General features: G+C 38.1%; 1 protein-coding gene across 1 annotated transcript in view; it reads left to right on the top strand.

The window, feature by feature from the left end:
- Window positions 1-27,811, top strand: part of Cntnap2 (contactin associated protein like 2) — a 1,581,993-nt gene that overhangs the window by 1,034,125 nt on the left and 520,057 nt on the right. Inside the window, exon 10 of the mRNA XM_028776440.1 lies at window positions 9,472-9,643. Coding sequence (XP_028632273.1) covers window positions 9,472-9,643 — 172 coding nt within the window. The remainder of the gene's footprint in view (window positions 1-9,471; window positions 9,644-27,811) is intronic.

Genomic DNA, 27,811 nt, shown 5'->3' on the forward strand with positions numbered 1-27,811 from the left:
AGTGATTTTAAAAACTTCATGGTAAAAGTGCGAAGTCAAGCAGGTAGATCAATGCAATAAAATTGACTCAGAAATGAACCCACACACCTGTGGTCACTTGATCTTTGACAAAGAAGCTAAAATCAACCAGTGGAAAAAAGACAGCCTTTCAAACAAATGGTGCTGGCTCAACTGGCTGTTAGCAGGTAGAAGAATGCAAATTGATCTATTCTTATCTCCCTGTACAAAGCTCAAGTCCAAGTGGATCAAGTACCCCCACATAAAACTAGATACACTGAATCTAATAGAAGAGAAAGTGGGGAAGAGCCTTGGACACATGGGCACAGGCAAAAATTTCCTGAACAGAACACCAATGTCTTATGCTCGAAGATCCACAATAGACAAATGGGACCTCATAAAATTGGAAAGATTCTGTAAGGCAAAGGGAACTGTCAGTAGGACAAAATGGCAAACAACAGATTGAGAAAAGATCTTTCCCAATCCTACATCAGATAGAGAGCTAATATCCAGTATATACAAAGAAGACAAGAAGTTAGACTCCAGAGAACCAAATAACCCTATTAAAAATGGGACACAGAGCTAAACAAAGAATTCTCATCTGAGGAAACATGAATGGCCAAGAAGCACCTAAAGAAATGTTCAGCATCCTTAGTCATCAGGGAAATGCAAGTCAAAACGACCCTGAGATTCCACCTCCTTCTTTCTTATAAATTTCCTAAACTTCTCTACTTTCTTTGCATAATAAGCCAGTTTTAATGTATATATTACTTCTATCTCATATGTATTGTTAGAGAATAGGAAAGAAGACCCACAATATTTTTATTAAATAAAATATTACTTTAATAGTACTGTAAAGTTAAGATTAAAACCCTGTATATTATAATAAAATACCAAAGCTAGTATATTTAAAGATTTTCAAGCCAAAGCATATGTTGAAAATATGATGATATCTTTACATTATTCCATTATGTTAATTTTAATTAAAGCAATTAATCTAGCATATGGTATTTGAAATTTTAAGTATTTACCTTCTGAAATATATGGCTTCAAAATTTGTAAATCTCTACAAACTTAATTTTGTATCAAAATACCACATCACCAGTAAATATCTGAATGGTTTTCCGAGTGCTTCGAACATGTATTCTAACATGAATAATGTCTTCAGAAGAGGGGAACATGCTCAGGTTATCTATTATGTTCAGTAGAGGCCCCCTTGGACCAACACTAGAAATGGGCTGAAGGTTAGACCAAGATGGTCTCGCAGAGATGAGGGTATGGCTGTTTAAAAGGTGGGAGGTACCTAACATGTTCCTGGCATATTAACAAAAAATGAGAGTAGAAGCTGAACTGACTGGGATGCATGATTTTCTAACAAACTGAAGTCGAAGCTTTTGGTAAAGTCTGCTGCTAGAGTTAATGGCCAAATTCCAACAAGGGCAGGAAGATGCCTGTGGTGTTTGGAACACAAAACATGCATAGGGATGAGAAGTCATGGAAATGTAGACACAGTTAGGCAGTCAGTTGTGAGCTGAGATTGGTGCATTTGAGGCAGAAGTTTGATGGGCCACTGGTCAGGTAAATGTCTACCAGGAAAACAGATGTAGTCCAAGCCCAGCTGTGAGGAGGTTACCTTACCAGCACACTCTCACTCACAGACTCACTCATTATGAGAGACCAAACTGGCAGGACCAGAAAAGCAGCAGGAAAAGTTTTGCCAACAAAGCAAAAAAGAAGTACCTGGAAGAGAGCCCTGTATCTTAACACTGCTATACTATTTACCCACTCAGCAGAAACAGTTTGGCTTTTAGATCAAATCAATTTGTTCTCTTGTGTCTCGGTTTTCTTCATGAATGTGATTGTCACATTCATGAGGATAAAAATATTCAATCATTAGGTACTTAATAAATACTAAATTGATAGAAATTGCCTAGACCATTTGTAAAAGGAAAAACGAAAATAAAGTAAGGTGTAGCTAGGTCCCCTTGATAAACACAGCCCACTGTAAACTCGAACATTTGTTTTAGGGATACATTTGTATTTATTTTTCACAACTCATGATGATGGCATTTATAAATTGTCTGTTTTTCAGATTTAAATTATAGTAAAAGTACACAGCATTTAATCAACCTACAAAGAACGAAACCTGATAGATACAAAGTTCTTGGATTTGTACATTAAACATTTCAACTATAAAGAGACTGCAAACATTAATATAATAAAAAATGAATAATTCATTGTTACTTTAATTTTTTCAATCCTTATTTTTAATGATGGTTCTTAAATGCTTTAACCTTCCTAGTAGCCAACCACCCACCAGAGGTATGGGAAAGAAAGGATGGGGGCGTGGAATAGGGGGTGGGAGGGAAGTGGACCTATTTAGAAAGATTCCTTGGAGCAACTCCTGTCTGTGTTATCTGGAAATCTGCAGTTCAGTTCACAGGTCAGCAGTGGCAACTCATACACTATCAAACACTCCACAGATATACCAGCAGTCGAGTTTGGTAGAGTCGGGATAGCACACATCAATCAGCAGTGGTGGCACAAAGAAAGCCAGACCTGAGCCTTCACTCAAGGAGGGACCAGGAGGAACACCAAAAGTTCTCAAACTGTGCCTCTCTCAGGGAATCGAAGATCAGCAAGATCAAGAGACCAACTAGTGTTGCACAGCTAGCTCTCTCTAAGCAAGCTCACCCCCATCATGCTCTGTCTATATCCCCCAAACATCACATGTCCTCCACAGGTCTTGGCTTAGCATGTGTCTTGCCTCAGTACATCCATCTGTCTCAGCTGATATCACTCTTCCTCATATGTCCTTTCATGTGCTTGCTTTAGCAAAACATCCTTTCACCTGTGTCTGCTTCAGCGAAACATTCATTCATGTGTTTGCCCCAGCAAAACACCATCCAACCCACTTTTCAAAGAACTCTTAAGTTTCCACTTCAATTCATACTAGACTTGGAAAAAAAAAGTGATTTTTTTCTATTTCATCATTAAAATTCATTGATAAAAATTACTTTCAAGTATTTCTGACTCCCATTAAAACTTAAATTCTGAACTCTTTTAACCGAATTTAAATGCAAAGAAATATTAGAACCTAAAAATATTAGGAGACATGCAATCAGATGGATCACCATGATCCTGATTTTAAAAAAGAAAACAAAATAATAGCAATTCAGCTAATAAGTATAAGAAAATTATCTTGTAGAATAATTGGTCTGAAAACAGATGTCATCTGTGTTGAGAAAACAGGGTATGTGGAATATTCATCTGCTGATCGAATGGCATGTCAAGGTCTATAAGAAGTACTAGATTTACTTACAGGAGCTAAAATCTATCAGTAGCTTTACGAAGAAAATGAATATAGATTAATGTGGAATAAATTTAATCTAAAACAGGTTCTCAGATGACACAAATATTTAGTATTAGTTTCCGTTTCCAAAATAACTTGAAATAAAAAAAAAATTAGGAAGAGCTCAAAGGCCACCAGAATAACAAGCCCACATGCGGGTTCTCCAGTTCTCTAATAATGTCCTTTATAACAAAGGACCAGGCCAAGACCACCTTCTTCTCTATACCCTCCTACTTTTCTGGTCCCTGCAAAGCAAAACTAGATTCTGGATTGCTTGTCAGAGCTCATTATCCCTGAGTATTTCAAGTTATCCACTGTAGATAGAACTTGTTTTCTTTGGTCTGACATTACAAAGAAATGCAAATATATTTTTGCAAAAACACCAAAGTCTGTGTTTATTCCTCTATTTTGCATCCTGTCAGATAACCCACAGTGTCCATTGATCCTAGCAGTATAGTAATGTCTTTGATGGTTTGGTGACAAATCAGTCTTACAGGTTTCTCACCTGTAAACTGATGAATCTTGCTTTTTCAATGACACCCTTTAAAACCCAGTATCTCACTATGTAACTCTGGCTGACTTAGAACTTGCAAACTTGACCAGGCTGTCCTTGAACTCAGATACATGTGCCTGTCTCCACAGTCATGGCATTGAGATTAAAGGTGTATAGCCACATGTTCAGCTTCAATGGCTGCTCTAAAGAGACCTTGTGGTCTATGGTCTCAGATCCAGCTTTTCTTGCAGCCTCTACTGACATCTACCGCCTAACTCATTACTAATATGAGAATTGTCAAAGGATGACTATCAAACTCCAATATCCCTCTTACATAGTGAGTTACCAGGCTGTAAAGAGAGGTCTCTCTGATCTTTTCCATATTGATTAATTACACAGTCATGTATGTATAGAGTTGGATTTTACTTAATATTTCCCATCATTTTTATCGATTAATAAAATATAAATTTTATTCTCAAATCATGAAATTGGGCAGCAATAACTGCTTCATGTCATTCTGAAACAGCTCTGTAATTCTTTCTCTAATTCCTACCATGTCACTAGGTTTTCATACAATTTTCTAGACTCATTATATGTTTTTCTTGCCCAAATCTCATCAGCTGTCATTTCTCTATGGGACCCTAGTCTTGATGAACCACATCTGGTAGGTAGGAGTATGCATTCCTTCTCAGACTGTTCCTCTCTAGAAGGTAGGAACCAACTATGTTTTGACCAAATCCGCTATGTATATAGAAAACCACAAATTCACACTCATGGATTAAATTCCTGCCGAAGCCCACAGAGTTCATGCAGTATATCTCATGTTCTGAATTTATACCTCTGTCTGTACTATTGAGACCTGACTCATACTATCCAACATATATTAACATATTGGCGCAATTAACCTATACCACACCCACTGTCCCAACCACACAAGGTAGTGTCTTCCTTGCTCCTTTTAACTCCATGTTACTTGTAAACAGCCCCTCATGCCCTTCCTAGTGCTCTTGGTCTGCTGCTGCTGAATATATTTTTGAATGTTTTACTCCAAAAGCTTGAATAGGCAGTGATTGGTAAACATTTGATTCATTCTTCCAGGCTTTCGCTGTAGTACTCTCCCAGCCTCTCTTTAAGCTCTCCAACATCCTTTAACTTTAAAACATATAATAGAAAAGCAGTGTTCCTCAGCCATTTAAATTCCAACCTTTGTGCCTACTGTCTTTTTTTTTTTCCGCTATTATGTTCAATCAGATTAACAATATAACTTGCAACTGTTTACATTGGCATTGTAATGTCAGAACAAATGTCAGCATGTTTTTCACTGATGTATTTCTAGATTTAATTTTCAAAGCCTTGAACATACACTGAATGACTTTGTCAGTGTGAAGAATGAACTGAATGGACTTCAAGTCAGATAAAATGTTATTATCTCTTAAACATAGATCAGAAATCTGAACCTAAGAATAAAGTACCAACCAGTGATAGTATAGGCACAGGGATCCAGGGTGTGTGTGAAAGTGCTTTCCCAGATTAGCTCAAGACTGAGAATGATCAACATCCATGTGGTCATTATAACACATTGTTAGCTTATAGAACTCAAGAATGTTTCCATCCAGTTCAGTAATCATAACCCATATGTAAATATTCTACAGTCTTCTCTTGTTTCTACTCAGGTTAGAGCTGGTTCAGAGTAGGAGTAGAGTGTTCTAGGGGCAATCAATAATATAACTATTATGTGATAATTGATAGCCATCTTGAAGATGGAGTTAAGGTTTTATCCTTCCTTCCATGATTATTCGTTTCTTTTCCATGCATAAAGTGTACCTCTCTTCTGAAGTCCAAAGTTGTGTTTCATTAGATTATATGAGTGTAAGCTTTTGAGCCTTGCTTAAGTCAAGCCAGACCAAAATCACTGGTCTGTATTGTTTTAGAAATCAGGTTGAGCACTTGTTAATTCCCAGACCTATTGACTTTCCACAATTCTATGATCTTCATTTGTTTGTTCTGCCACACTGAGTTATTTCCTTCTCTTCCTCTTTCTCTTCTTCTTAATAGGTAGTCCATGTTTTCAATTTCTTTTATTTTTCCCACCATAGATTATGGTCTAAAAGGTTTATTTTTATTTTTATTTTTACTTTTTTGCATTTATGCTCTCTGACTACTTTAGTGCATACTAGTCAAAGTTGTTGGCATTAAAATAAAATCAATAGGATCTCTGATAATGTTTTTTATCTTTTTCTGATGAAGAATATCATATCACCACATTTAGGAGAAGTGGAGCTAAGAAAAAAAAAGGAGTTCAAGGCCATGTTTCTAAAATACAAAGAGTTCCGGCAAGATGTCTTTGTGGATAAATGAGTCTGCTGCTAAGCTTGACAACCTGAGCTTAGTCCCCAGGATCCATATAATAGAAGGAAAGAGAGACTGGAAAGATGGCTTAGTGGTTAAGAGCACAGACTGCTCTTCCAGAGATCCTGAGTTCAATTCCCAGCAATTAAATAGTGGCTCACAATCATCTATAATGTGATCTAATGCCCTTTTCTGTTGTGTCAGAAGAGAACTACAGTGTACTCACATCATTAAATAAATAAACAAACAAATAGTAGAAGGAAAGAACTGATTTCACAAATTGTCCTTGGACTTCAATATATACAACATGGTGTGGTTATAACACACATACACATGCACACACACAGGCACATGCACGCACATACACACACACACACACACTGAAAATGTACTTTTTAAAAGCAATGACATAAGTGAAAAATAATAAATGCTTCAAAATAGTCATTTAATAGAAAGCCCATCTGTTTTCTCATAGAGATAAGCAGCCATGAGCTCCTAACCTACTGAGCAAAATACCTCTAAGAGCATTAGAAACGCTCTTGTTTGGGGTCTGGAAGTGTATGGGGGTAGCTGCAGAGTGAGTCTTTTCTTTCATGGATTGTTTCCTAGAGCATTACCTCACATCTGTCTGAGGCCTTGGCAAAGATTTCACCATCATATTTCCTTGTCTTCACTAGATGACATTTCTTGGTATGTGATCATTGTTTTAGAAGCAATTTCTTCATTCTTGCATTGCTCACTGTCTTAGTAAAATGGAATGAAGACGAATTTTGCTGTGAGATGCATCGAGCCCTGGCTTCTTTATAGCTAAGAGTTGATTTTAGTTTGTGTTAGTCAATTTTCACCACTAGGATAAAGACCTAAACTGAACAACTTGAAGGAAAAAGGCCATATTTCGCTCAATGCTTCACAGGCTTCTGTCCCTGGTGGCCTGGCAACTCACTTGAAATTCTGCTAATGCCACCTTGCCTTCCTCTTCTATCTGGTCCTCTCCTCAGTCTGTGAGAGAGTACTATCCACATTCACATTGAGTCTTCCTCTCTCTCTGGAAAAATCCTCCCAGACACAGCAATGTTCTGCTCACACTAATCAATTTGACAGACAGATTGAATTGGGTTAGTAGATAACACTTTTGGTAATATCCTGGGATACCCTTGACTAGCTTATTAAGTATTTCCTTTCATTTTTGTGTTACCATAGACACTGTATCGCATAATCTTGTGTCAACTTGACACAAGCTAAACTCTGAAAGAAAGGAACTTCAATTGAGAAAATGTTTCCATTAGATAGGGCTTGTAGGCAAGCCTATAGAGCATTTTCTTAATCAGTGATTGATGAGGGAGGACCAAGGCCATTGTGGGTGGTACAATCACTGAGTTGATGGTTCTAGGTTCTATAACAAAGCAGACTGAGCAAGTCAGGTGGAGCAAGCCAATAAGCAGCACTCTTCCATGGTCTTTGCATCAGCTTCTGCTTCTAGCTTCCTGCCCTGTTTGAGTTCCTGGCCTGCCTTCCTTTCTTAGATGATGGACAATAATTTCATAGTGTACGCCAATTAAGCTCTTTTCTCTCCAAATTACTTTGATCATCATGTTTCATCTGGTAGTCCTGACTATGACAGAAAGCAATGCTGATAAACTTTGCCCTACAGTGTATTAAGGATCCAGAGCCATTTCTATTTCTATCCTTTATATTGTTACCAACTGCCTCACCAAGACACATCGAGCTTCCAACCAACAATTCTTTGACTACTCTTTATGCTAACTTACACTTCTCTGTGAAGGTTTTATTGTAATTTGTTTCCAGCAAGAGGTTATTTATTCATCTTATTGTTATGTACCAATAAGTCAGTCTTCACCCTACCCCTATCAATGTCACACAACGTATTTGCAGACATGGAAATCTTCTATTATCTCTCATAGGCCTCCCCATAACACTGCCTCATGGCCAAAATGAGGAATTTCGCATATCAGGTGTGAAATGGGCCATGAAAGTCACATATTTACACCACTTGAGTTCTGTTGTCTATAAAATCTATCATCCAAACTCGGGGTCCAAAGATGCTACAGAAGCATGTGAATGCTTATATACAAGAGCCAATAGAATCTTTCTTAAAAGTATTAAGTATAATACTAGAATAAGGATTATGTGTCAGTGATTGTGTAGTGACTATTCCTATAATTATCTTCCACTAGAATATATTTCACGTAGGAGCATGAAAAGAGTTGAGAATTTCAGGCTCCAAATGTATCAAGACCAATCAGAACAATGTTGTGAGTGGATGCTGAGGTCTTGTTTTGGGAACTTAATCACACCCAGTTGGAAGCCATGAGCGTTTATGCAGCTGTTTTGCCTCACAAGAGTTCTCACTCTCATAAAGACAGCTACTCATTTTAAAATTGATCCAAGTTCATGTAGATGTGTAGATTCCTAAGTAGTCACAAAAGCTGAACCCAATGATAGCCTTGGTAAGAGCAGTCACAAAAGTTACAGCTGTGTGTTTTCTGTCTGCTAAGTTTAGACATTAAGATCTACTCAATTTTATCATGATTCAACAAGTAGAAATCACATTGTATGTATACAATTATTCTTGGTAGACAACTTATTGAAAAATCAGCATTTGTTTAAAGGGACTAAGTCGATGACAAGAAAAATTGATGTATACCTCTGAAATGAAACATTAAAGAAAATTTAAATGATGGTTTTTAGAATTTATATATTGATACTTGTTAAGGAAGTGAGAGAACAGCTTTTTATTGTAGTAAACTCTTACTAAAACTAATCAAATATCCTCGTTTTAAATAATTACTTAATAACCAGCTTCTGTTTTTTTTCAATATTCACTTTTATTCATTTAATGGCATTTTTATTTATTGACTGTCTTTGCCAATCATATAGTATTAGAAAGAATAAATTAGTAAATAATTTAAGACTAATGAATACAGTTTAAATTTGCCAAAAGGCAAATTTGGATTGAGGAACATTCAGGGCCATACTTACTCCAACAAGGAGACATATTCTAATCCTTCCCAAATACTTCCACCAACTTTGGAAATAAGCACTCAAATACATGAACATATAGGGCCATTCAACTCCTTCCCCCAAACCTAATTCTCACCTAAAATTATCTCCCATTCTCAAGCACTCCTCTACTACATTAGCAAAAATCAAAGAAACACCATTATTAGTCAGATGCCTGTGCCCAGTCAAATGCCCGAGAGGCCTTTAATAAAGCATGTTGAATTCCCATTGTGACCTTTTTGTTCTTTCTGTTTTGCAGGATTTCTGAACCACATGAACAATGCCAGTCACTTTGCCCTTCAGCCATCATTCCAAGGATGCATGCAGCTCATCCAGGTAGACGACCAGCTTGTAAATTTATATGAAGTGGCACAGAGGAAGCCAGGAAGCTTTGCAAATGTCACCATTGACATGTGTGCCATCATAGACAGGTAAGCCATTTGTTCATCTTACACTAAGTGTTATAGACCTCACATATTCATATTCTTGTTGGAAATAAGGAAAGACATAAACAAAAAAAGATAAACATAAATACAAAAACTGGGCTCATGAATGGTTGCAGTTTGGAATGCTTACATATTTGTGATATCATCAAAGACAACATTTATGTATGTATATGTGTGTGTGTGTGTGTACTATTTTTGTATATATTTACATATACATAATGTGCTTGGTACATGTGTCTGTGTGTATGTGCATGTATATGAACATATCTGTATATATGTGTATCACAGAATATATATGCCTCTGTGTATATGTATAGCATGGCATTATGCAGTCAGTACTGCAAACAGCAACTTGACAATGGTAGGAACCTCAGCTGTCAGTGTTACCTTTTCTGCCATGTTTCCAAGCAGAAGATTTTCTTCTTTTCTCAGTTTCAGTTCTTTGTCCCTTCTGAAGACCAATTTTTTTTTTTTACCAGATGTAATCATAAGACACTCATGCTAAATGAGAGTAGACTGACATAGGCTACTTAGAAAAAATTCTTCTTGTAATATATACATATATATATATATTCAGAAATATATATAATAAATTAATGTTTATTGAGTTTTGAAAATATAGGAAGAAACTTTCTTTTCATGTTTGACAGCTTCAAACATTTATATAACATTTAGTTGTTTTCCTCCCCACTCCCTCTCTTTTCCCACTTCCTGCCCCACTAATACTCTTCTTCTTTGCAAGTCCCTCTCCTACTCTCATGCCTTCTTTTGCATGTGAATTCGCATAGACTAAAAAAGCAAAATGCTTCTAAGACATATGGTTAGTATCACATACAATTTCCTAAATCCTAAATACTCCACTTCTTTTTTTTTTTTTTTTTTTTTTTGGTTTTTCGAGACAAGGTTTCTCTGTGTAGCCCTGGCTGTCCTGGAACTCACTCTGTAGACCAGGCTGGCCTCGAACTCAGAAATCCACCTGCCTCTGCCTCCCAAGTGCTGGGATTAAAGGCGTGCGCCACCACCGCCCCCGGCAATACTCCACTTCTAAAGTTTGCTTTGCATTAGAGCTCAAGACATTTCCCGTTGAGATACTTTGTCTTGAAAACACCATGTAATTACAAGTTAATGCTAAACTAGTGAATTGACTCAGCTTTCTCAGCCAGTTTCAGATCTTTTGAGAATGGTTTATCTTACACTGAAAACTAACTTGATTAATTTCATATTTTATAAGTTCATGAAAACTGCCTTTAGTTTTAGAAATAAGACAGGCTGAGAGAAACTGCTCAGCAGTTAGGAGTCCTTCCTGTTCTTCCAGAGGACCTGAGTTCAGTTCCCAGTACACATTTCAGTTAACTCATAATGTCTATAGCTTTAGCTCCAGGGAATCAAATGTCCTCTTGTGACATATATACATATGTACACAGTCACAAACACATAAAAATAAATAGACAAAAGAAGGCAATGCTTATGCCTCAGTTTGACCTCCCTTCATGCAGACTTCAAAGTTTCTAAGCATTTAGTGAGAATCCTCAGGGAGCCATTTAAGACAGCTAATGTATCCCACAAATACCAAAAATGTTAAAAAATGAAGCAAATTCAATTTTCTATCATCTTTAGTTGGAAGTCAGGCAAATGGGACCTTACCATTCATAGTGGTTGTGGCTTATGTTGGCTATAGAATATAACTTTTTAAAGTCTGGATATGTTTACAACAAAAGAAAGAGGAACAGCTGTTTATGTTACGCCTGTGAGAGTGTTGCTACTACAGTGTTCATGTATAAACAGAACAGCAAACAATTTTGGCAGAAATATTTCCCTAACTTGGGAGACAGTCATAATATATTAACCATTATTTCTGTTTAAGGTACATGGTAGTAATAACCAGAGAAACCAAAAGATGAATAATTCAGAGACTTTTTTTCTGACATTAGATGGCTTGACATCTACATGTTTTTTTACAAAATCATATTACATTTCTTCTAGTTACATAAATATTGAAAACATTAATACCTGGTTCTCTTTCTATGTCTGTGGCTTTATTGAGACAGTAACTTCAGTGTCAGTGGCTTTACTGAGACAATACCTTCAGTGAACTGCCAATACTCAGCTTTGTATATGAGAAGTATTGCTCTTTCATTTCAAACATCACATCCAAAGATGTCCTGTTTAAAATGTTTCTTGCAGAGGAAGGACAGATGCTGTTGAACTTTTTATGCAATTTTTGTAAAGAAGATGGAAGTGTGTTGTTGTCCCAAAAGTGTAAATGAGATTTGAGTAAAAAATAAAGAGTACCCATGATCATGATCATGGCAAGAAAAAGTGTGGAGAAGATTCTGAGAATGTACATTTCCGCATTTGGTAGCTTTGTGCTGGACTGAGCCAATCTCTGTCCATATTCCTTGTTTTCTGAAATAGTCAAAATAATCACTTGGAATGACAACTGTATTAGTTGGTTGGCTTGTTGCTATAATAAAATGCCTGTTGCAGTCAATGTAAGAAAGGAAGTGTTTGTTTCAACTAACAATTCACAAGATAAAGCCCACTGTAAAGGTGAGGTCTAGCACCAGGAGGTGTTGGTCATGTGTCAGGAAACAGAGAGGAGAATGCTGGTACCCAGTGTTCCTTCTCTGCTGAATTTAGTCTTAGAGACCAGGTCATGGAATACCATTGCCCACATGTGGGTCTTCTACCTCAGTCAACCTAATCCACTTCACATCATGAAAACCATTTTCTGTTTCGTATCATTTTTAAGGGCAAAAAAAGTCTGCACATCTGATGTCAATTGGTTAGATCAACTCCTTTATTGACGTAAAATGTTCCCATTTAAAAATCCTAAACTAGAGTGTCCCATGTGTATCTTATGTGTTATATAGATCATGTTCATTTCATTCAAATTCATTGAAGAGCTGTTGACAACATGACCCTAGCGCTTTGCCTTTCCAGATGAGAGAATGAAGAGTCTTAGCCTCTACTTCTACAGCTGCAATGTGAAAACACGTCTCTGTAACATCTGCTTGCTAGTAAATGTTCTACAGCTTCCCCATATACACCAATTTATCATCCATTTGCCCAAATTCTCCCTAAGGAAGTAAATCCTGACTCATGCTTCCCCTTTCAAACTCCAGCCAGACTTATTAGAGTTATTTTTAAAGGGGATGAGGGTAAAAATGAGAACACAGAGTAAGAAATTAGAAGAGCTGTCGTAGTAGTCCTGCTGGATTTATAAACTCTCTGAGTGTGTTAGCAGCTGCTGTAACGATATTATGAGAAGCCAGGGATGGGAAGGATGATTGTGTGTTCCAGAAAAGCCTACTGAATTTTCTTTCTTTGTGTGTACATTTGCATGTTTCTTGGTCTATATTTTCTGAAAAGAGCACTGAATCATGGAAATATTCATTTGGCCAGACTGTAGGCCCATACACTTAATGCATGCTTTCTGACTACATGGAATGCCCAGATCTGTTCTCTGCACCAAAATAAATCAATGAACAAAATGAAAGCCCATACATATGTGAAACTCACATTCTAACAGAAGAGAACAAAGATAGATAGTAAACTACAGGTTAAAAGTAAATAATATACCTCTCCGGCCAGTTCTCAGAAGAGTGTAGAATCTCTTTCCAGGAGATATAGCTCCCTCTTGGTTGGGCATATGGGCCCTAGCCTTGTCCTTTGCCCAGCATAGTATTCTTAGGAAAACCTCAACTTCATTATAATCTGAGAGCCAATTAATAATACCATAAGTTAGAAGATTCTATGTTAAGTGAACAGAAGAAAACAGGGCAAGGAGGACAGATTTGTTAGATGCTGTAGCACTGACAGTAAGGAGTGAGTAATATGCAGAACTACTCCCTGATTAAAACTGTTTACTTATAACTACCTCTTCTCTATTGAAACACAAATCTCATGCTAAGTCCCCAGAGATTATTTTGAAGTCTGTCATAAAATCAGCCTAGCCTTCCCACAAGGAACAGGACTTTGCTCACACCTTTGGTTACTGAACTAATCTCAGATGATGGAAACTGTACAACAGATAACCATTGTTCTTTATTGCATCATTAACACGTTTTATCCACCCTAGTGCCTTTGTACTGTTGGCTTCTGATAATAAACATCTCTAGCTGACTGACTAGCTCTGATTTGCAGCCACTTTCTTTCCAAAACCTTATAATAACCTAAACACAAGCACATCCAGAAATAGCCAAAGTGAATTCACTCATTGTGTCTCTCCATTAAGAAGCATGAGGGGACCAGGAAACATCTCAAACTGGGAAAGCAGCAGGGTAGGCATCAGAGAACTCTCCAAACACAGGTAGAAACTAGAGTAAGCCCTAAAATGTCCTGAATGACATTGGCCATCACTAGCAACTAGGAAAGTTGCTGCTATAGTATACAGTTCTCTTCAAACTTGTGAATCCATGTGGAGTTACTGTTTTCTGTGGACAGAACTGATAGAAAGAAGCTGGTGTTAAAATAGTTGATCAGAGCAGCTGATGAGCACACTAGGCTTAGCAAGATGAATCTGCTCCATAAGTGTGGTCCAGATTGCAGGTTGTGGTTTGTATCCTGAGCCTCCAGCCTGCCTTCAGCTCAGCTGCCAGGGGATGTATTTTATTTAATCACCAGCAGGAGCAGAGAAAGGATACTTTCTAGTTACCAGGAGATAAGCAGAAGTAAACAGTTATATCCTTTGTTTTCCTAATGCAGATGTGTTCTTCTCCCTTTCACCACTCTGCCATCCTTGTTTAAAACCTCCAGTGATGCTTCAAGCTGAATGGCAAAAAGCCTTGGGTCAAAGTACCTCCATCATGTTTCTGTGAAAGCAAGCAAGCAAGCAAGCAAGCAAGCAAGCAAGCAAAACCACCTCAGTCCATGTTTACTTATAGCAGTATAAATCAAGTTTGATTTTTCTAGGTGCTCAAAAGTTCTGTGTTGTTCATTGCTTTTCTGTTGCTATGATAGAATACCCCGATTTAAAAAACAAAAAACAAAAACAACAAAAACAAAACAGGACAAAAACAAACAAACAAAGCAGCTTTGAAGAGAAAGGTTGCTCTTGCTCTTGTTCTGGCCAGTTATTCCAGAGGGGCACCAGTTTGTCATGCCCAGGGTAGACATGGTAATAAGAGCATGGAGGCCAGCTGATTGCATTTCACCTTCACATGGACAGTGGAGAGGGAAAACAGGAACTAGGGCCTCTCTATAGAACCCAGAATGGCACCCCAGTGACAAACTTCCTTCAACAAAACCCCATAACTTTACTAAAGGTTCTACAGCTTTTGTAAACAATGCCACAGCTGGGGACCAAGTATTCAAATACATGAGACTATAGCAGGGACATTTCTGATCAGAGCACAACACTGTCTGTCTCTTTTCCATTCTGTACTTATAAAATCAGCCCTGAATAATTCTTTTCCTAGAGTTTGGGGAAACAAACTCCCAAGTTTGGAAATAGCAGAAGGAAACAGGACACTTTCATTTGAGGTTCTGTTAAGTGGCTTCCCATTGATGACTCTCAGAGGCTGGAACCTGGGGACTAAAAGGCCATTTAAAGGCCAAAGCAAACTTATTTTACTTCAACTAATAGCTGTCTTTTAACAGGACTATATAAAGTACTAAAAGTAATACAGCAGTAGAATGGTGTTTGTTCTTTTTAGTCCACTTCCCTCACATAAATAAGAAAACAAAACCAGTAAATATCCTGGACCAAACAGAGAGTGGAACCATAGAAATGAATGCCCCAAATTAACCAAAGCTTGCGAAATTAGTCTCCTGGGATATTGTAAAATAGATTGGATCCTATTCCAGAGTTAGCAATTAAGTCTTCATTATATTTTTGGATAGAAGTATATAATCACATATCCAGCATTTATTTTCTTTTTTGGTTTGGTGCTTTCTTTTCAAGAACATCTCCCCAATTAGAATTTTCCCCCTTGAAATATAAGAATAAGCGTTTGAGCTTAAAAATTATTTATGTCTGTATAAGCATATGCAAACATATGAGCCAAAATACATATGCAAAATCCAGAAGAAGGTTTCATGCATCCTCCTCTATCTCCATCTATTTCTTTGGAGCAGAATCTGCCTCTGAATCTAGGTCTTAGAGGTTTTTGGCTAGGCTGGAAGCCAGCAAACCTCAGCAACCCTCCTGTTTCTGCCCTTCTCAAGTTGTGCACAGGGTGACAAGCTTAGTAAATGGGTGCTGGGATCTAATCTCAAAAGTTAGTTGGATTTCTTAGAAAGTTAATGAACACAGTTTAGAAAGAAATGTTGTTCTTCTTCAAAAGTGTATGTGTCATCTATGGCACAGGATACTGGTGTGGCTCAGTGATAGAGTGCTTCCCTGAGACCTTGGCTTTGTTTCCGCACAAAGCAACACAGTAATTTTAATGCACTATCTTGGATAACGACACTATGTAACATTCTCTATTAGAATAAATTAATCTAATTTCCAGTAGATTAACCCTTGAACAGATACCTTCTGGTTCCATAATTATTTCCTTTGTTAACTATATACCCAGTCCCCTTTCAGGCTACTGCCCCCACTTTAGTCTTCCCAGACTTCTCAGTATGGCTCTTGTGTCAAGACTAGCATGGGGAGAGCTTCCTCCTAGTAATAATAGTGTCGTTAGAGATGGGACAGAGACATTGCCTCCACAGTACCATCCTCAGCAGCCTGCAGACTTGCATTGGACCTTAATCAAACTTAATTGATGCCTTCGATGCAGAAAATAGCTTCAAGGCTAATAATTTTATGATGATGCACACACACAAAAACACACATACACACATACACACACACACACACACACACACACACACACATATATATATATATGATACTTTAATATAGGTTTATGCACAAGGCTTAAGAAACAGAGAAGTGCTCAAAAAAAAGAGCAAGACACCCCCCCACACACACACACACACACAGTGTAGATATTGGTTCCTCCTGGGAAACTCACAGTAGTCTAACATCAACCACATCTACTACTTTGATGACTGTCAAGTTACATTTTAAAGGACTGCCAAAATCTTTTCCTTTCCTCTCTTTTGAAAAGGGAGATAAGTATGGTGGTTCTGGAGATACCTTGGGTGGCATTATAATATGAAGAGACAACTCTCATTTTAATGGGAGTGTAGAGTATGTCTTTTCCTTGTATATGATGTTTCTGGTGAGGTTGCTGAAAAAACTGGTGGGGATGGAGAATGCCCTGAAAAGTTATTAATTGTGCTTGGATTACTGCCTCTCTGTCTGTAAGAAGCATCAACCAGATTCCAGAAATGGACTTCTTTTTTCTCAGTACCTGACATTTCCCTAACTTTCTATCCAGACTCTATCATCTCTTATAGAATTCTAAACGACTATTCTTTCCAGACACTCCAAGGCTCTGTAGCCTACCTAATCTATTCTGTTCCCAATGCCCATGGCTGTGCTAACTGATCCTTCTGGGTTTGGGATTGTGACATGGCTATTTGTCTGTTTAGATTCCAGGATCTCTGTTGATGCCCAGTCTTGATGACTGTCCTATTTTCCCCAAGACAGTCTTGTTTTTAACACTCAGAGTGCAACATCTGGAGAAAGCACTAGTTCTGAATAAACCTGGCTAGTTAGTGACTCTAGAGATACAAGCCATATACTTGCTTTATTCCAAGTCCATTATGTACATGTGATATCTTCTGTGTCTCTTGGGGAACACTTTCAAGCTGAGCTTGGTTATAGGGTATACATGGAAAGGATAACATATTGATTACAGCTGTCAGGCTTCTGCCCTGCCTCAGCAATCTCATTTCTCTTCAGTAGCAGCTGCCTCAGGCTGGCCTAAGGCCACAAATCCATAGGCTGAGCTGTGCCCTTCTTTCTAAGATATATGAATGTCCTCAATTAGGTCAGTGTCCATCTGTGGAAACACGTCTTTTACAATGGAAAACATTTCATCCTCTATTGGCTACTTTCTTCATTATTCAGCCAGTCCACATCCGAGGACCTATCTCTTACTTTCACTTAGCACAGTATATATACAACAGTGTCCAGGGAGACAGTCTCTCTGGTAAGTTTTGACCTGTCTGAAACGTTGTACCCCTTTAATCCTGAGGATAAGATGACTTTGAACTTGTCTAAATCCAAAGCTACCAAACCAGATAGGGCAGAACAAATTCTGGCTGAATTTAAGCCAACTAGCAATTTTCCAAGTGAAACTTGAATTCATTTTGGAAGCAGCCTTCAGAAAATACCCAAAGACAAGTCCCACAGGGTCCTAAGACCGGAGCACCAGCTTAAAACAAAAATTAGCAGTGGACTCTTAACACCACCGAGCTTTGATTTTTCTCATTCACAGAGTGCTCAATTTGGGTATGTCAACTTTTACGTGGATCTTGCTTTGACCTTGCCTGCCATCCTCCATCCACTGAATGAATTCAGAGAAACCAACAAAATGGAGCACTCTTGATACATAAGGTTTGTTGCAGAGTGTTATACTCAGGAGGTGAGAGCAGGGAGTGGCCTGAGAGGCACCAGCGTATACAGAAAACTTCCCTGAAAGCTGGAAACCTAAAACAAGCCCAAGGTTGCAGGAAATCTGCTGTGCACGGAATTCCCAGAAAACAGCTAACACCCACCACATGCCCAGGAGTCCAGTGCTTGCAAAATCAGACAATTTGATTTATCTTATACTCAGTAGTTTAAAAAAAGTAGTTTATCCAGCAGGGGTTTCTGGGAGTCGGAAGCTACGCCCTTCTACCTTCCTACTTTCAGCTATAAAAATGGCTGTCAGACTGCTCTGTTTTGTGCTGAGTACTCTCTGATAGTGTCGGGGTGCTAGCTCTCAGATTAAGGGAAACTGGTCAAGGTCAAACTGAGTTTTTATTCCTTATTTCCTCTGCTTATCTGTTTTATTTTTCTCACAGAGGAGACCTACATGTTTAAGTAGACCAGGTACTATTTCTACCATCTCTGAAATAGACAGCTTCCTGGGGATGTTTTCTTGTGTAGGTGATTGACAGGTCGACTTAGACTGAGAGGACAATTGTATCTTTGTTCCTTGCCAGAAAGCCTCCTGCTAGATAGGGAACTTAGAATCGTCTTGGCAATTCATAAAACCATGTCTCCACAGAGAGTCAGAGATACAAACCAGATCCCACTCATTTGACCAAAGATGATCTAACAGAGTAGATTAAAAAGACTTGAAGTAAAATCGATCTATACAATATCCAAACATTAATAGGGACAAACACCTGTCTATAGGGATAATGGTTTTGTACACTGTGTGAAGATGTCTTTGTCCTTCCTTTCCTGTCTAAGGTACCTTCTGATTGATTAAAATGAAAAGCCTATGGCATATAGCAAGAGGCAGAATAGTTAAGTAGGACTTTCAGATACTTTCAGGGGAAAGAGGGTATCAAGAGAGATTTGCTACCAACCTCTGGAAGAAGATGAACTTATAAAACTGAGGAGATGCAACCAGCCAGTGGCAGAACTTAGATTAATATAAATAGGATAATTGAGTTACTACCTAATTAGGAACAAGCCTAGCACAAGTCCTAGGCTTTCATTAATATGTATGAGTCTCTGTGTTTTTATTCAGAGCTGGGATGGGCATAGAAAGTCCATCTTTATATTTATGCCCTTCTCTACACAATAGTGAAGAAAGCCCTACTCTTCCACCTACCTCCATTCACATTACACAGGCAAATATTAGAGTGGGGTTTCCAAGTTCTGTTCTCAAGCAAGGCAGTGAGCCAGGACCAGAACACAGATAGTATGAATAAGCAGTTTAGTTTTAAAAAGGGGGGAGGGGATTACAATTCTATAATGTAAAACAAAAATGGCTCCCATCTTAAAAGGAATGAGGGAATAGTTTATTCTGGAGCAATTTTGAATGATCCTGGCCTGGGAACAAAGATTGATTCCAAATTCCATGTTTCAATGTAGAGTCAGTTTTATGAAGTTGCATAGCTTAACAGAGTAAAGTCAAGACAAGTTTAAAATGTATTGGTGGGCACATCAAAGAAGCAGCCACAGCAAGGTGTGGGAAGATTTCCTATAGGACTAAAATGCTATCTGATGGCTGCTGTCTTAGCTTTGGGGTTGGTGAAGGCAGTGAGTCTGCTAAGTCAATAGATTCTGAAGGTTTGTATTTACTAGTTACAGAATATTAGTTCTCATATAGAAGTGGGCGAGGAATAACTAGGAAAGGAATGGCTGTGTGTGGGGCTAAAGTTACCCCAAGATAAGTAATTAGCCCTTGAACCTGCAACATTCCAATCTTACCAGAGATCTGAAATTCTAATTGGTCAGTCAGCCTCTGCAGAAACAGCTTCTTTTCAGGAGGTTCAATTTACACTTCTAAGCAAGGCAGTGGGCCAACGATCTGGGAAAGAGGTTAGATGGCACAAGGTTAGGGGAAAGAGTTGTGACCTTTTATATTCTTCTCCATAGCACCTCTTCTTCCATGTCAGTACATTATAACTTTTCTCCCACTAGCTCCTTCCCTGCATGTAGCCTTTAATGTGTATTTGTGGGGACCAATGTCCCATGCTGTGGATTTCTTCCATGTGCTAAACTAGATGATCCCTCTTGCCACCACATGATATTTTAAGTCTATAGGGAGGATGACTATAATGCTTTCTCCTTTCTTTATTTTTTAAAATTGTTTATTTTATTTATTTACATTTCAAATGTTCTCCTCCTTCCCAGGACCCAACAGGGATGGCTTTTCTCCTTTCTTAAAATAAGTGTATGGACAGGGAGACTTTGTACATATTTCTATCTAGTTGGCTACACCCTTGGTCTCTCCTTATCTTGTTTGTATCTTGTTGATTTTTGTATACTACAAATGCTAAGATACTTTAAGTTCTGGAGAAAGGTTTCTAAGAAGCTCTGTTTCTTCTATTCCATAAGAATTATTTCTGTATTTGATGTGCAGTGCTCCCTATGACATCTTTTTTCCTGCTATGCCAATCCCAGGCTCTCTACCAAGGCCTTTTGTTTAGGAAGTATAAATGAAGCTCCCAGAAAGAATACCACAGCTTCTACTGAACTTTCATTTTCTGTAAGGCCTGTGAACTGCTTTAGAATTCCATTAGTGTGGAGAGGTTGAAATGTTACAAGTTTGCAGCTAAATTATCTTGTTGTGTCTTTAGACCTTGTGATGGCCATTTACCACCGTTATCTGTAGGTGACCATTAGTAACTTCCTTAGGGTTTGAACAACTTTCTAGTTTCTAACAATCCAAACAACTAAGAAGTCAGTCAAATAGTATCTGGGGCCTAGAACAAAGTGTCCACTGCTTTGCTCTGAGCTACCTAACTAATATTTCTAGTAATATTTGAAAAGTACCTTGATTTATGACTTCCTTGTTCTGTCACTATAAAATCTTCAATTATTACCATGTTAAGACAAGACATTTGAAGTAATATAAACCTGCGTTCTTGGGCCTGGCCATACATGTTTGGCTCCAAAATAAACTCTCCCACTTTGAGGTGAGGGCTGAGTTTATGCACCAAAAGGATCATGTATAGAGAGAATCTCTTGTGTAGTGTATGGAAGCATCGCCTGTGAATAAAATGATGATAGCCTATTAACTGAGGCAAGAATTAGAAGGTGAGAATTCTCATAGGGAGAAAGAAACTCTGGGATAGAGTTAGGCACTGGAAAAGATTCACCCTAAACTCTGAGAAAGCTGGTCACACAAAACTGAGGAGAGGTACCTAGCTTTATGGCAGATTTAAACTAAATTAAATAAAATAATTGCATTATGAGCTAGTAGGAACAAGCTCAAGCTTATGACCTAGGCATTTATTCATAAATGATAAGTCTCTTGTTCTTTTGGGATCTGTGGCACAGATGGAAAATCCTGTGGTTACATGGGGTCAGGGTGTTTCACACTTGATCATTTAAGCCATGATTTTTTTTTTTTGACACGAAGATACCAGTTCAGTGACCTAAATAGTTCTTATGTCTAGGCCAGCAGTTCTCAAGCTTTCTAATTCCATGACCCTTTGATATAGTTTCTTATGTTGTAGTGATCTGTAACTATACTATTATTTTCTTTGCTATTTAATAACTATAACTTTACTACTGTTATTAATCATAATATAAATATTGGTGTTTTCCAATGGTCTTAGGTGACACCAGTGAAAAAGTTATTCAACCCTCAAAGGAGTTGTAAGTCTTAAGTTGAAAAACACTGGTCTAGGCAAGCCCTTGCTCATGCTAGTTGCTACTCTGCTGTGATTCCAAAGTAATATCATGTTTAAGTACAAATAGAGAGCTAACATAGGTGTCATTTTTTTTTTTTTATTATTTAGAGTGAAGAGGTGTCATGGTAGACAATCTCTCAAGAGGTGGGAGAAGCTGAATTGACAGTTTTTTGGGTTTTCTTTTTCTGAGTTGACAGTTTTACGACCGAGCCTCAGCCCTAGTCTCCTTCGAGGCATTGCTTGTGTTAGGACAGAAAAACAGTATGTTTGCTTCTGGTGTGTCATATAGCTCTGCTTTGACATTTAAATCCCAAGAAGGGCCTGGTGCATGAAAGTAATATGAGAAAAATAGTTACGTGTTTGAAAATGAGAAGGGGAAGTAAGATAAACAATTTTAACATGCAGCTAGATAACTAGAAAAATTTTAAAATAAACCATTCAATATTTCTTGCACATGATATTATTATGCATGATGTATAAACAAGAACAGATAAAGACATTAAACATAACGTTCTGAATAGTTTACTAAGATACTTGCTTTGGCCAACCCCATAGATGCATTGTAGATGTTTGATTCAAACTAGGAACTCAGTGAACACGCTCCCCTAATCTTTTCTGCCAGTGAAATATGGACTCAATGGAAATAGGATTGGAATCATAGATCATTTTCCTTTAGATCATTGTTTCTCAACCTGTGTGTGGTCACCAACCCTTTCACCTGAAACTATCAGGAAACATAGATATGTACTTTATGATTCATAACAGTGGCAAAATTACAGTTATGCAGGAGCAATAAAAATAAGTTTATGCTTGGTCATCACTGCAGCATGAGGAACTGTGTTAAAGGGTCTCAGCTTCAGCAAGGTTTGGAACCACTGCTTTAGATCTTGCATATCCCCACTACGTCATGTGGAAGTCTGCAATCTATTTCCAAATATTTTTTATGCAAGATATATTTAATGAAATTACATGGAGTAATTAAATACTAATTATATTTTGAATTAGTAGGGATAGAAAAAGAATTTTCCATAAAACAAAATAAAAAGAATTTACAAAGTTAAGTGACTAGAAATAGATGCAAATCCACAAGCTTAGAGATGAGAAAGGAAACTATCAAAATCTTCAGGGCTTTGTAACACCAGCTACTTTCTCTTGCCAAGTCATTAGTGGCTTTAGTTTTAACTAGACATTGTGCAGCCAAAACTGAACATTAAGGGTGGTACTTTCTAGAACTAGCTCTTTTCAAAGGATGACAGATTGGAATTGGAGGCACTCAACCCAGTGGCACACACCTAAGGAGACCATAGCTACCCCTCTTCCCTGACTGCATAGTTTCCTTTTTCTAAATTAAAATTGCTAGACTATAAATCTTTTTAGTAATGATTTTCTTTACTGGAGTCTGTAAACTTAGCATATTTAATATGTACAAATATATATATTATTTTATTCTCCTGTCTTCTCAAAAACAAAGGCAGAGTTTTCACATTTTTCCTGATTTTTTTGTATGGGAGAAGTTTTATATTGAGACATGGAATTGGATAGAGTGGGGGGGGATAGGGAGAGAGACAGAGAGAGAGAGAGAGAGAGAGAGAGAGAGAGAGAGAGAGAGGGAGAGAGAGAGAGAAATAGATGACAGACACTGGGAGGGGAGGAGAATGGACTCAACACATTGGTATCAGAGTGGGACTTTATTTACTTTTATTAAAACAAAACCCAGGATGATGATTAACGAAGGGTGTTTATCATAGTGCTTTAGAAAGAACACGTTCTTCTTTTCCTATTTATATATCAATGATGTATAACAAGAGGGAAAGTTAAAGAAAAGCTTTAACACAATGGGCAGAAATAAAAGTATTCTCAGGACAAAAAGGGCTAGCATGATCAAGCTATATATGCCAATTTTGAAGCCTGACCAAAATAGAAATATGGACCTCAGGCCATGGGTAATTTAATCTGCAGTATCTACTGCATCAAAGCTCAGCAGCATCTACTGTATTGCTAGACCCTTAACCTAAAACTGACCTTAATATATGCATGTAATCAAAATGATATAAAAGCATAAAGGAAGAAGGGGGATGGCATAGGGGGTTCTAGGGAGGGGAAATGGGGAAAAGGGATGACGTCTGTATTGTAAACAAATAAAATATCCAATAAAAAATTAAAAAAAAACAAGAGGGAAAGTAATCAAAGAATCACAAATATTTCTAAGAAAACATACAGACAAAAGAGTATCCATTAATTTCATAGAGACTTGAAAGCTTGTCATCATTTTTATTTTATTCATCAGTTGAATACATATACTTTTTTTTACGTGTGGTTTTATCTTGTAAGGGTCCATGATTCACTGAAGAATGATATCCCAGACTCAGATAGTATGTAAACACAAAGAATGTTTTATTCTACAGAAGTCCAGCACTTTGGAGTCTCCTGTTACCAAGATAGAGAGGCAACCAAGTGAGCTCACAGGCCTGATGTAAAGCACATTAGCAGATTCTGAGGGAGCTGACCTTTATCTTGCTCTATCTCTAGGGATATTGCATTACCAGGGCATGGGGGCTGAAAACTGTTGCTGAGTAAGACTGGAAACTGCTGCTGGCCCATTGACCTTGTCTTGGACCAGGTGGTAGGGTAGCTTCTGAGGCCTGGACTTGCCTGGAGTTACCTACTTATTTATTATTATTATTATTATTGGGTATTTTCTTTATTTACTTTTCAAATGTTATTCCCTTGGAAACACAAATTTAGGCCTCATCTCCAGAACTCCCAATTTGAAGCCAGTCATAGAGTAATCCTAGCCTTCTCAATCTATACTGCCTAAGAACCAGTATTACAGAGGCAAGAAGCCTATTTTATGTTTTTTGTTTTTGTCTTGTTTTGGGGGTGATTTTTTTGTAAATTTATTTTATTACTATTTTGTCTTTAGTATAATCATCTAAAATTCTGAAAACACCTGTAGGTCTTATAGTAGAGAAGACACTAGTCTTTGTATGTGAACTTACTACAGAACTTTTTAGAATTGGGACCTGATTATCTTTGTCAAATCTGTCTATATCAAAAAGAATGTTGCATGAGCCAAAAAGGAATGTAGGTAGAAGAATGGAGTTGTGTGTGTGTGTGTGAGTGTGTGGTGTGTGTGAGTGTGAATGTGTGTGTGTGTGAAAGACTCCTCCAAGGGGACCCAAGAAGGACGCAGACCCAAAGACAATACAGAAACCTTCTTGCTGTAATTACATGAGTCAGGTCCTTTATTATTGAAGCTTCAGGTCAATATGTGCCTCATGCAGGAGGTAGGGGTTATCAACCTCGAGGCCCAAAAGCTTAGGGTTATTATAGGCAAAGGCTGGGGGAGAGGGAGGGAGAGGGTTATGGGTAATCACACACAATTGGTTGTTTCAAATGTCAGTAATGTCTGTAAGCAGATTCCAGGGTAGAGATTTGACAAATCTCACGAGAATAGTCTCTGGTCCCTGTGGCCTTGGGACCCAGTGTGAATGCTTAACTGAGCCAACAGACCATCTGGCTGAATTTAATTCGCAAGTCCTTGGGACCTCTAGTGGGAGTTTTTCCAGAGGAGGCTAAGTCAGACACCATGGGAACAGATTCCAGGAACACTCAATTGATCTTTGTTTTCCTGTTCTGCATCACCTGTGACGGCCTTGGGTTAGCAAGCTACCTGACCTGCAATTTTAACTACTTATATCTGAACCAAGGCTCTCTGTTATGTCATTGATCTCAACTAACTCAAAATTCCTGTTTCATGTGTGTGGTATATGTGGAGTGTGTGTGTGTGTGTGTGTGTGTGTGTGTGTGTGTGTGTGTGTTTGTAAAACACTGTAGTAAATGGGTTTGTATGGCACATAAATTGTAGCATGTGATGGTTTGTTAATCAGGAGCCAATAGTCTAAATTGACCATTATCTGCACTTGTGATCAGTGTGAGCCCTCTAAGGACCATGAAGCATTTGTTTACAGATTACCTTTGTTTTCCTTCAACAAGTGGCACCTGTTTCACATTTATTCAGGAATTTTAATTATCTCCCATTTGCTGTCTTAGCTTAGTTCAGGGAAGCCTTCATCAATATGAAAATTATTACCATGGAGCCACATTTGCGAAGGACCCTCTGGGTGAATAGAAGGACCTAATATTAAGTGAATTGTTTCCTTTTATTTCTTTTTCTTTTTTTTTTTAACTGAAACTTCAGGCATTTGAAAATTAAAGAGAACTGGATTTTTGAAGTTAGAAACATCATGCCCCAAAATTATTATATTTTATTAACTCAAGGGATATTATTAATCTCCTATGGACGTCAAGGGACCAGAAGGTCTACACATAGATAAAAAAGAAAAAATAAATAAAACTTAACCTAATGTTAGAATAGGATCTCTTCCCCCAGGAAACCTGAATTCAGAGAGGAAAACAAAAGCCATTCATAAGAAGTGCTAAAATATAAAAATATAAGCAGTCATGAGTCACTGCAGAGGGGATTGGGAAAGAGAATCACTGCAGGTTACAAGTCCTTCAAAAAAGAGGACCTTTGAAGTTCCAGAGGAACTCCAGCCTCAGATCATAGAAAGAAGAAATCATGAACAGGAATTTACAAGCCTGCCACTGACTGACCAGAAATCATTTGAATGACAGTAGGAAGCCTGTGTAGATGAGGTATAACAGCTCTGGAAAGACAGGCTTTTCATTCATTTGACTATCCAATCTTTCCACAATCATTTAATTGTTATCTGCAGTGTCTATCTTGATAAGGAGGACATAGCACTTTATATATTTTCCTAGTTCCATTTGTTTAGTGTGCATGTGTGTATATGAGTAGCATGCTTGTGTGTGGAGGTCAGAGAACAGTTTGCATGCATCCATTCTTTCTTTCCACCACGTGGGTCCCAGAGATTGAACTCTGGTGATCAAGATTGGAGGCCAGTGCCTTTACCTGCTGAGTCATCTGTTGTTTCTGGACCAGTTTTCTGTGGACTCAAACATTTTACTCTGCAGGGAACATTCTTAAGCAAGAAGATAAACAACTCAAAATAGCTCAGTACCCTAATAACTGACAAGACAGACTAGACCCAGCCCTCTCCAAAAGTATATAAATAGTAAAGACTGCTGAGAGTCACTCTCAGACAAGCCAAGTTGCCTATAATAAGCACTGTCCATCCAAGTAGCCTGAAACAGAAACCATACCAGGCTAAGCTGCCTGAAAGAAGCCAATACAGTGGTGTTCCATGGACAAGGCTCAGAACAACTGAGTCACCTGGAAAGGACACTCTTCATCCTGTTGAGTTGCTATGGGCTGTGTTGTACCCTTTGAGTTTCCAGCTTTTGTGAGCTTTCACCCTGGAGAGAGCTTTTGTGATTTGCATTACTCTTTGAGTAATTTCCTCTCTGGTAAGTAACCCTTTGTAAGCCCAATACAAAAAAATCTTTGTTTTGTTTTTCAAATCCTATTTTTAATGATGGTTCTTATATGCTTTAACCTCCCTTGTAGCCCACCATACACCAGAGATTGTGGAAAAGAAAGGATGTGGGAAAGGTGGACCTGTTTAGAAAAGTTCATTGGAGCAACTCCCATTTGTGTTGTCTGGAAATTGACAGTTCAGTTTGAAGGTTGGCAGGCAGCGGCAGCTCAATCCACTCACAAATACTTCATGGATATACTAGCAGTCCAGTTCAATAGAGTAGGGTTAGCAACAGCAGTGACAGAGCCTAGCAGAGACAGCCAGGCCTTAGTCTCTGCTGGTGTCAGCAGGAGGGACCAACAAGAACACCAGGAGAAGTTCTTGGCTATGCCTCTCTTAGGGAAGTGAGGATGAGCGAAGAAGATAAGAGACCCATAAGCACCCACAAGAGTTGCACAGCTACCTGTACCAGCAAGTCAAGCTTTGATTCTCTCATGGAGTCCTCCATTTATACTCTCTAGACATCATGTGTCCTCCACATGCCTTACCC

This window comes from Grammomys surdaster, unplaced genomic scaffold (genome assembly GCF_004785775.1).
Source record: "Grammomys surdaster isolate TR1022 unplaced genomic scaffold, NIH_TR_1.0 269, whole genome shotgun sequence".
NCBI lineage: Eukaryota > Metazoa > Chordata > Mammalia > Rodentia > Muridae > Grammomys > Grammomys surdaster.